At 47.9% G+C, this 10,456-nt stretch overlaps 3 protein-coding genes; 2 read left to right on the forward strand and 1 right to left on the reverse strand.

Annotated features, from left to right (window-relative positions):
* Nucleotides 1-3,102: 3,102 nt before the first annotated feature.
* On the forward strand, nt 3,103-5,279 carry GSTUM_00009835001 (uncharacterized protein; the record flags this gene model as incomplete). XM_002840941.2 has 4 exons in its annotated part: nt 3,103-3,194; nt 3,264-3,970; nt 4,029-4,640; nt 4,689-5,279. The coding sequence occupies 4 exons, from the start codon at nt 3,103-3,105 to the stop codon at nt 4,994-4,996; spliced, it is 1,719 nt and encodes a 572-aa protein (XP_002840987.1). The 3' UTR covers nt 4,997-5,279.
* A 1,211-nt stretch (nt 5,280-6,490) lies between these two features.
* GSTUM_00009837001 (uncharacterized protein) lies at nt 6,491-7,942 on the reverse strand (the record flags this gene model as incomplete). XM_002840942.2 has 3 exons in its annotated part: nt 6,491-7,593; nt 7,648-7,822; nt 7,877-7,942. The coding sequence occupies 3 exons, from the start codon at nt 7,940-7,942 to the stop codon at nt 6,584-6,586; spliced, it is 1,251 nt and encodes a 416-aa protein (XP_002840988.1). The 3' UTR covers nt 6,491-6,583.
* Nucleotides 7,943-8,421: 479 nt separating this feature from the next.
* Nucleotides 8,422-10,039, forward strand: GSTUM_00009838001 (uncharacterized protein; the record flags this gene model as incomplete). XM_002840943.2 has 3 exons in its annotated part: nt 8,422-8,930; nt 8,985-9,225; nt 9,292-10,039. The coding sequence occupies exons 1-3, from the start codon at nt 8,609-8,611 to the stop codon at nt 10,037-10,039; spliced, it is 1,311 nt and encodes a 436-aa protein (XP_002840989.1). The 5' UTR covers nt 8,422-8,608.
* Nucleotides 10,040-10,456: the final 417 nt, after the last annotated feature.

Below are 10,456 nucleotides of genomic sequence, written 5' to 3' on the forward strand. Positions count from 1 at the left end.
CAGGGGGTAAGATTTTTCAGGGTCAGAGCCATCCCCACTGTAGTGAGGAGGAGATACCTGGCTGAACCACCGTAAATGCCGCAAGGACAATACTTCCAAGGGAACGGTGATAAACAACATCATAGGATTCTGACTGTAGAAACATGTAGTAACAAGGAGGGGGGGGGCCAGCGAGGCCCCCTCCCCAGTAGATTGATGTAGCTGGTATGACATGTTGATACTTGGGAAGGTCATCAGTCTAACCCAAGAGTGTTTTGTATCGCGAGAACTAAGGACTCCGTTAAAACCCAACAAAAGACATGAGCTGGCTCGAAGAACGACACGAGTGATCCCCCCAAACACAATGTTCAATCCCCCCAATCGAATGCGAAACCTGCGAGTAGACGATATACATGAAGCCGTAGACATTTTACTGAAAGGGGCTCATATGCGACCGGGATGAATAGCTTGAAGTGACAGCATCGTGAGAAACCATCAAGCGACGAAACGAGAAGCAAACATGTAGTCCACCACACAATGCCAACAGACCTCAACACCAAAGACCCCAGGAACTACTAAGCGAACTCAGATATCTCCCCCAGAATCCAAGGAATCAAGGTCCACCATGGGTGCAAAAGAAACGCTTGAGGCGAAGCGACAACAAGGACCAGGAAAAGTACTTAGAACCAAGCGTGAAGAACCTATCTTCCTCGGCCACATCGGCCTCCTTATATAGTATTCTTCCCACCCATAGTCATGTGACCTAAAGTGGTCACATGTGTGAAACCAAATCATAACAAACTAGTCATGTAACCAAAGTGATCACATGCTCAAACCCCATGACCTCATAGCGAGGTCATGTATAAAAACTCATAAACCAATCATAATGCAATAAACAAAACATATGACTCGACTGAGTTATGTGCTCGAAACCCATGACCTCATAACGAGGTCATATGCAAAACATAAATCATATGTGCAAGGCTTACCTGCAAGGGACCCTCGCAAGGCATACTCGCCAGGTGCACGTCCCATAACTCATATTTGAGCCATGTGCAAAAGCATCACAAATCCCACACATAACAAATCATATGACCCGAATGAGTCATATGTGTAAAACAATAACATACCTGTGACTCATAACTATGTGTCATGTGAAAACTTTTTTTATGCCAAGCCACATTCGTGACAGTATCCTTCATCCTATTCTCTTTTCATAGTAGTTACAACTCTGTCAACAAAGAAGTTACTCAGATTATATTTACTTTTAACAAGATAGAGCTTCTGCATACACAGCTATCAATACAACCAAGGAGGTTAATGAACTAAGAATTGGGCTGTCATGAAGATGGCTTGGCATGGAAAAGGTTTTCACATAACTCATGATTATGAGTTGTATGTATGTTATTTTTTTGTACATATGACTCATTTGGGTCATACGATTTGTTATGTTATGATTTGTGATATTTTACACATGACTCGAGTATGAGTCATGGGATGTGCATCTGATGAGTGTGCCTTGCAAGTGTGCCTTGCAGGTATGCCTTGGGCATAGGATTGGTATTTGGCACATGACCTCATTATGAGGTCATGGGTTCCCCACATGTGACTACTTGAAGTCATATGACTTGTTTATTGTGTTATGATTGGTTTATGAGTTTTCACATATGACCTTGCTACAAGGTCATGGGTTTTGAACATGTGACCACTTTAGTCATATGATTAGTTTATTATGATTTGGTTTTGCGCATGTGACCACTTTAGATCACATGACTACTGGCAGGAAGAACACTATATAAAAAGGCTGGTATGGCCAAGAAGGATAGGTTCTTCACACTTTGTTCTAAATACTTTTCCTACTTATTACTTTAATGAATATAGAAGCATCTTTATGTTCTTTATCTTTATCACTACTATTACGCCAAGATAGCTCTTCACGAAGGAGAGTTAGAGAAAGCTTATGATAGGCGTTTCCGGTAGAAGACATTGGTCTTCTACGTTCGGTAATGTAGGCAGATGGGCTAGTGCTTTCGTAAGACTAAGAGAAGAAGAAAATGAAGAAAAGTATTATTCCCCATTACCAAGAACTTACTTTCTGAAGAGGAATCATTACACGGGCCATATCTATTCCCGTAGCCAGCAAGCTTTCCTGATATGTCACCAATCGAAGAGATTTAGAAATTGATAAAACGCAATATCACGAAACAAAACCTCTGACCTACTACTGTTCCTGAGTTGCACCAAGCTATTCTTAGTGAATGGGACCTTCTCACTCCTGACACTATTGCCAGCTATACATCCTCTGTTCCAGCCCGTATTAACGACCTTCTTTCTGTGAGTGGTAGCCATATGAATTGATAATTACTGTATTCTACCTCATAGTGAACTCCCCGCATGGTAAGTCATCTGCAGATTTGAGTGAAGCATTTTGCTAATATTTAGTATTTAGGTAGATGGCTCATGGTATTGGTACTAGTAACTATAGTGTGGAATTTGTTATACTTATGTGTAATCGCTGGAGGTTGTAGTTTTTTTTCTGTTTTTTTCTTCTTACTCTCTATATCCATGATGGCAAACTTGGATTGATATGAGTATTGGAGATTGGGCTATCAATTTGCTACCTTTACTGTCTCTTTCTTATCATAATGAGTATTGTAACGTCAGAATTCATATTGGTCAAAATGCAACAACTCCAGGATTTCAACTTCATTGACTCCCCTATCTGTTCCAACTTGTGATTGACAAGATTCCCCAGGTTCCTTGTTATCATTCCTGCTTTGCTCGATTTTTACTTCCATGTCCGAGTACTGTGCATTGGGATCCCTAGTCAACTCTCCTTCCTCTATTCCTCGGTTTATCGGTCGCAAAGCAACTATTCCCATAAGGTGCAGCTCGGTCGAAACACCTTCCAGCTAAGGGAAAGCGCATCAAACCTCCCACGCCGTTATCTTCCCGTGAGCCATGATGCTATCACGCCGAATAATGCGAATTTCGTCACAAGCTCTCAACCGTGCCAAGCCTTTCTAAATCTATCGACCACGTGACACCCCACCATGATGACATAATTGCCGCAGTTCGAACACCTTCGTTTCCCCTAGAGTACAACAACCACCTGGCGACAATATGAACGACTTTTCTGACATCCCACCTCTCCCTTTGGCAGACTGGGACGTATTAATTTCTGGGACCGGAGTCAAACAGTCTCTCCTTGCAGTGTAGTTATTATCCCGAACTCTCTCCCCACCATCCATATACATTTCATACACAGTACTAACACAACCCAGAGCACTTTGCCGCGCTGGGAAAACCGTCCTACAACTCGACAAGAATTCTCACTATGGCGGTAGCGCTGCAGCCTTCTACTCGCTCTCCGAGGCGGATGCGTGGGCAGCGAGAGTAAATAGTGGAGACGAGGTCGGCATAACAAATGCTGTTGTCGTTTCAAATGTTGGAGAGGGGGTTGGTGGTGGTAACGGGAGGGGGTATACACTTTCTTTAGCGCCGCATTTGATTTACTGGCACAGCAGCGTTTTGGAAATGCTACGGAGGGCGGACTTAACAGACGGGTTTTCCTGGTATGCGGTTGGGAGTTGGTGGGTGTGCTTGACAGATGAGGAAGTTGCGGTTCCGGCGGTGGCGACTGGGACAGGCGGTGTGGTTGGGCTCGCGGAGATTGGGGTCAAGGCCGCGAAGCTCGCGTCTATGACCGGGAAGAAGAGGGCTGGGTGGAACAAGGGGCGGAAGAAGAAGCCAGCTGCTAAGACCGCTCTGGAGGGAGGAGAGGCAGCGGTGGGAGGAATGACGGCTCAAGGGAACGGCGAATCTCCTCTGCGGAAGGTCGATAATTTTCGGGAGGTCCCTTGCACGTACGAGGACGTAGCTTGGAGCAAAGACCTAACGGACAAAGACCGGGGACAACTCGGCGAATTTCTGCGCTTTGTGGTGAAATATAATGATCCTACCGACCAAAAGTTTACCCAGATTTTCGAAGGTATTCCCCCATACCCACCACATATACCCCCAGCAAAATCTAACCACACTGCCGCCAGAAAATCGCCAAACATCGCTCCAGACCTTCCTCTCCACAACCTTTCCAATACCCCCATTTATCACAACCTCCATCTCCTCACTAACCCTCTTCCCATCCGCACCCTCTGACATCACCCTCGAGCAAGCCCTCCCCCGCCTCGCGGCACACTTCACATCCCTAGGCAAAATCCCAGACGTGCGCTCATCCGCGGCACTCACAATCGCATACGGCGGTTCCGCCGAGCTCTGCCAGGTTCTATCCCGTGCGGCCGCCATAGCCGGAGGAATCAATGTTCTCGGCCGAGGCGTCAAGTCGCTGTGCTCCAATGAAACGGGCGATGGAAATCGGAAATTAGAAGCGCATCTAGAAAGCGGCGAGACTGTATATGCTGACTGGGTCATTGGTGAAGCTAGTGATCTGGCAAAGGAGGTTAAAACATCGGGTGGAAAATCGGTATCTAGGGGGATTTATGTCATCGAAACTGAGATAAGCTGGCTGTTCGAGCAGAAGTACAAAGACGAGAATATTACCCCCGCCGCGGCGGTTGCAGTTGTCCCTGGGGATGATGAGAGGGCTCCTGTTTATGTCATTGCGAGATCCGGTGTGACGGGAGAGTGTCCCAGGGGTCAATGTGAGATTGCGAATTTAAAATATATAGGGATGTTACTGATAAAGACAGGTTTATTCCACGCGGTCACCGAATCATCGTACGAAGACATGAACGCTGCTATCGATAAAATCCTACAAACGTGCTCGCCCCTGTCGGGGGTGCTATACTCACTCCAGTACACCGTTGCTGCCCCCAGCCCGGAGATAGGCGCCGAAGATGGCGCTGTGATATTAGATCCATTAACTCAGGATATAGCCCTTCAGGGAAGTGTGCTGGAAGAGTGCTTGAAGATCTACGAGGAGATTATGGGAACTCGGGAAGGGTTTATGGATGTTTCGGAGGAAGTTCGGAGGATGAAGGAGGATATGGAGGAATAAGATACTCTGTTTCTTTTATCCGTGAGGTATTTGCGGTGGGTTGGGTTTATTGTAGAAAGGGGTTTGAGAATAACTCTTTTTTTTGGTGTATTATAATTGGGAGAGACAGGTGCTGCCCGAGTAGAGCCCCGAGCACATCTTTGTCGACAGAATCATAGGGAGATCCTAGGGGTGGCTCGTCTTGATCAGCGGAGAGGAGAATGCATTGGGCTAGACTCAATTGGATTCCTGAGCCAATTCCCCCCCAAATTGCCCAATCAGCAAATAACACATTCACAACTAATCACTCGACCCTCTACACAACAATTTTGTTGAAACAGTGAGAACGGAATGATGGTTTTTGGAACTGGTTGAGTGACGAGAAGAATAATGAATTGCTTAATTGACTTCTCAGTAGAGAGCAAACTACCCAGACTATCTACTGTTGAGGGCGAGATACAAGTTGCGAGTAAATCAACAGTAGGAAGTAAACAGAAACAGAGAGAAGAAAAGAAAGGCAAGGAGGTATGTTCAATAGTACCAATATTGTAAGGGGGTTTTGAGATGGCGATCAAGACTAATGCAAGGAGAAAATCAATAGTGCGAGTGATACTACGGTAGTGCCAGAAGCATATTTCAACAAATTTCCTTAGCCTAATCCAACACACCTGCCCAAAAGCAAGGAGCACCCAATCAACGAACCAGCCCCATTATAAACCACCACTCCCCTTCCTCCTCCCTTATTGCGGCACCTCCCTCCCTCTCCCCCTCCTCGGGGAGCTCATAAGCGCTTCAATATAACCCCCGTACTTCGTCCCCCCCCACTTCTTCTGCCTCTCCCCCTTGGGCGGCGACCCCACCGCAACATCATGCTTAAGTTTATACTCCTCAAACATAGCGTTGAACTCAGCCTCCGTTAACTCCTTCGACTCCACCTCCCTCCCCTTCGCCCCAGGCAGCGGCAGAGATTGGGAACTCGATTTAATACCCCGCCCGCGAAGCCGGCTGGGTCTGCGGTTCGCACGAAGATCTTGTACGAAGCGTTGGAGTTTTACGGGATCTGTGTAGGGTGATCCGTTGTTGACGGGGAGGGTTACGCCCGGGGTTGCGGAGCTCGAGGGTGGTGGTGGTGGTGATGATGCGGGGTGTGTAGGGGGTGTAGGGGGTTTTTCCAACCTCCATTTCCGGGGGGTGGAGAGTTTCTTGATGACGAAGTGGGTGAGGGGGTTTGGTTTGTAGGTTTCCGTGAGGTCCTGCAGTGGTGGGGGCTGTGGTGATGGTGATGGTGATGGCGGTGGGGGTGGGGGTCCCGTGGGGTGAGATCCTAGGATTGGGGGGGCGGTGGTGGTGGTGGTAGTGGCTAGTACTAAAGCGCTGAAGAGAAGGAGGGTGGGGATGGGGGTGTGCATTTTTGGTTTTCCCTTTTCCGTTCGAGAGTGGCAGGGGGCAGCGGGGAGGGAGAGCGGGAGCGGGGGAGAGAGGGGTTCTTATTTTATTTTCGTGAATACTTATGAGAGTTGTGTGATTTCGCTAATTAATACCTGATTTTCAAGCGATTACATTGTAGCTATGATAATAATATGATGATGGCAAGGGCCTGAAGTGTGTCTATGCCGCTACCCCTTCTGGAACCCAAACCTTTATCCCCTTATCGAACCCGCCAGTGACCAGAACCTCCTGCCCGCCGACGACCCCAGTCCAGAGCGATCTAACTTTCTCGCTGCCTTCCGACGCCCTTAATCTCGCCATCACCTTCCCAGTCTTCCGCTCGATCCCCCTCACTACTCCGTCGTCGCCATTGACCCACACTCCGTCCCCACCCGCTCGCCAGCCGAACACGGCCGTGCTGTACACGCTTTGCGGCGCACCGGTAAATACCTCCATGATCACTTCCTCGCTGTCGACTCGTACGAGTAGAAACTTCATGTGAGGTACCGACGACGTAACTATCCCCAAGAGGGAGCTGTCATTGGGATGCGGGAGGATGAACATTGCATGGAAGGTTACCCATGATGTTGTTGTGGGAGATAGGTTTCTCTTCGAATGCACCGGAAGCGAAGGAGCTAGGAGATGGTAGATTAGAAAGGTACTATCCCGAAGGGAGTAGACGAGGGCTTCTTCGCCGGTTGGGAGGGCAACGAAAGATATTCCCTCTGGATGAGCTGCAAATCGGAGTCTGTGGAGTTCCAATAGCTTTGGTGTCCCATCGTCCCCACAGGTTAGAGAATGCAGCACAATGGTATTGTCGTATCCGCTGGTCGCAGCGTAAGGGAGCTTTTCGTGAACAAGGATCTTCACAGCGTATTTGGCGTGTGGCTTATCACTGGAGATGACATCTCCACTTGCGGCGTCGGATATCACCACATGCCCGCTCATTGAAGTAGAGATGAGCCATTTAGAGTGTATAGCAGTACAGCAGAGGATTGCCGATGAGTGTAGATGAGTGTAGGATCTTAGTAAGCAGTGGGGTACTGTCGCTGAGTAGATTCGGAGGGCCCGGTCCGCCGTGGTAACAATTAAGGTGGGCCCGCCGAGGGCTCTGATATCCACTACTACTATGAAGAGGACATTCGAAGCTAGTATGCCTGGATCTGATACTACGTGGGGAATAGAGGGGTCTTCTATTTGTTAGCTGCCTTGTGAGTGATGAAGAAGGGTTGGACTAAGGTTACAGGGAATGGAGAATTCTGGCTCGTCATTGTCGGCGATTACCACGTTCTCTAGGCTGAGCGACAAGTCAAATTGGCGCTTCTCATCAAGCACTTTCTCTATGGTTAGACCACCGGCTGGACCGGGATCTAATGAATTCTCGTCCAGGTTAGATTCTTCCAGGAAGACCTTGAGGGACTAGGAACGAGGATTAGTATTGTTTTGTTGAAGTCGGGAAGAAGTGCTGCGAACCTTTTCATAGCCGTTCGATTGCAAGAAGCGGGCTACAAGAAGTGCGGAAGAGTCTAGTGCGGGCATGGCGGGGAAAATGAGTTTTCAGGGTAAATTATGGTTACTTGGCACAATTGTCTATGCTCGAATATGATATGCAGGATTATGACGCCATGACAGGGCCTGAGCCCCAATTGTGAGACTCGGTACACTCATACCTTACACATCTGCTCATCCCTTCTATTCTTAAGCTTTCGTGGTATAATACCGGTATTCTAATGGTCCACTGGTATCTTGTGTTAAACTCTGCAGAGTGCGCAGATGGCTGTATGATAAGATGACTTATCGGACCTCCATGACCGAAGCTTGGAGTTGGGGTCTGTCGCTCAGTTTTGTCTTGTCTTCCCCCGCACTGCCAAGGAATTGAGGCTCAACTGGACCCTAAACCCTGGCAAACCCTAATTGCTTAGCTCTCCCAACAATGCCAGTGGCCTCAGGCTATGGTAAAGCAACAACCATTACCGTACCCGCAACCTGCAAACACCTTCCAGCGACCTGCCTTATATACCGCTAAACACCTCCCCGACACCTTTCCCTTTTGACGTGTTCACAATACGTATCATAATAATAAGATCATACCTTGGCTCGAACATATCCCCCTTTGGCTTTGGCTTTGGTATGATAGGACAAGAACACCACTTCCTCCTACACCGATAACTCCAACCGCAACATACATTCCTAAGGGCAGACCATATGGCGACAGGGTTCGCTCCCCCTCCACAGACCTTCGCTCAGGACGATGTCCAACTGAGTTATAACGGTTATCAAGATGACCTTATGGACTATGAGGATGCTTCCGCCGGTTTGCTAGTAGCGCAACAACAGGCACAAGCACAAAATGACGCAGACGAAGCCATGGAGGTGGACGAACCGATCTCTACAATCGACAATTTAACACCCGAGAAAGTGCATCTAAGAGGCGTGGACAACATGAAGACTAGCGAGGTTAAGGCATTTGCGAGCGAACATTTTCAGCCAGCGCCGACCAGAGTGCAATGGATTGACGATACCTCTTGTAAGTAGTTCTGAGCTTCGTTATCTGGGCTGAACTGATGAGAGGTGACCACAGGTAACCTCATTTACGAATCGCCCGACATTGCGCTTGCGTCTCTAAGCTCCCTTGCAGCTGAACTTGCGGAGCTCCCTATTCTCCAGTTAAGGCTTGCTAAGGCAGCATCCTCACATCCGGATTCCAGGTTGCACGTTCGGATCGCAAAGGTGGATGATAAGAAGGAACCTGGTGCTCGAGATAGAAGCAGATTTTATCTATTCCATCCTGAGGAGGATCGTGTAGAACAGATGGAGCGAAAGTATGTTTTCCGAATCAGCCAGTCTATTCTATCTACTGAGCTTTACCCTGACCATCTGTTGTTTAGGAAACGCGAAGGCACCCGCCGTAGAGAAGACAGAGAATATGATAGACGGTATTTCGATTCTCGCGAACACGATCGCCGCCGTAACCACGACGTTGAACAATTCAGTACAGACTTTTACGATGATGACACGGCAACTCGGGAAAGTTGTAACAACGCCAGGCAATCCCGTAGCTATGACCGGTCAAGGTCTATCTCTCCCCGCCGGAACAAGAACATAGAACTGTTTCCTGAAAGAAAGCGAGAACCAATGGAGGTCGGCCCACGGGTTAGATGGACCAAGGAGCTATTCCCGGAGCGCGTTGGATCTCTGTTGAGCAGAGACAGGGGCCGCGATCTACTGGGTGCGGAGCATGAGGGTTCTGGCTCTAGAGAGCTATTTCCAAACAAGCTCGGTAACCAACGTTTCAAATCAGATAGGTCTCTATCTCCGCAGAAGGGCATTTCACTCAGTCCCCCGTCCCCCCCGGGGAAGGGTGGTTCGGCAGATGGAGAGCTGGAGCTATTTCCCAAGAAATTGGAGGATAGGATTTCCATGCCTGGAAGAAGCCTGGAGGATAGAATCAACCTTGATGGAACAAGTAATGGAGAAGAGGGCCTTAAAATTAGAGGGAGAGGTGTGAAGAGGGACAATTTATTCGCGGAGAAGCTAAGGACTTCTAAAGGCGAAGAATTGGTATTTGAGGATATTGGTGGTGGTAAGAGGAGTAAAGGGAGAAGAAGGGACAAGGCGGAGGATATGTTCAATTGAACGAGATGACACCCGCAATTTTGCCATCCAATATTTCTTACTCTAGCCTTTCTTTTCTTTTGTCACAAAAGTACGTTTCCCTATTACTTGGTGTTGTGAGTCTGCTTACTCTCTACTTTTTGTTTTAGCCGGAAATATGTAAGCGTGTAATGGAGAGATACTATCAATGAGACTGGGTATTCTGTGGTTCCTCTGAGTTTGGGGGTTTCAAAAAATGTAATAGAAAGTCGTACCCCCTCTTTTTTTGGACCATTGCTTGGGGATAATTTCATCGCCTGGGGTTTGAATTCTTATAATACTGGCCTCAGCGTTTGCACAAGTAGTCTACTTTACAGCTCATCTTTCTCTTCAACCTGTATCTTGGCTGCAACGAAACTTTCACGAGAGCTCTGTGTCATAGGAATAAAATACTGATTC

Source organism: Tuber melanosporum (assembly GCF_000151645.1).
Source record: "Tuber melanosporum whole genome shotgun sequence assembly, scaffold_61, strain Mel28".
In the NCBI taxonomy this organism is placed as follows: domain Eukaryota; kingdom Fungi; phylum Ascomycota; class Pezizomycetes; order Pezizales; family Tuberaceae; genus Tuber; species Tuber melanosporum.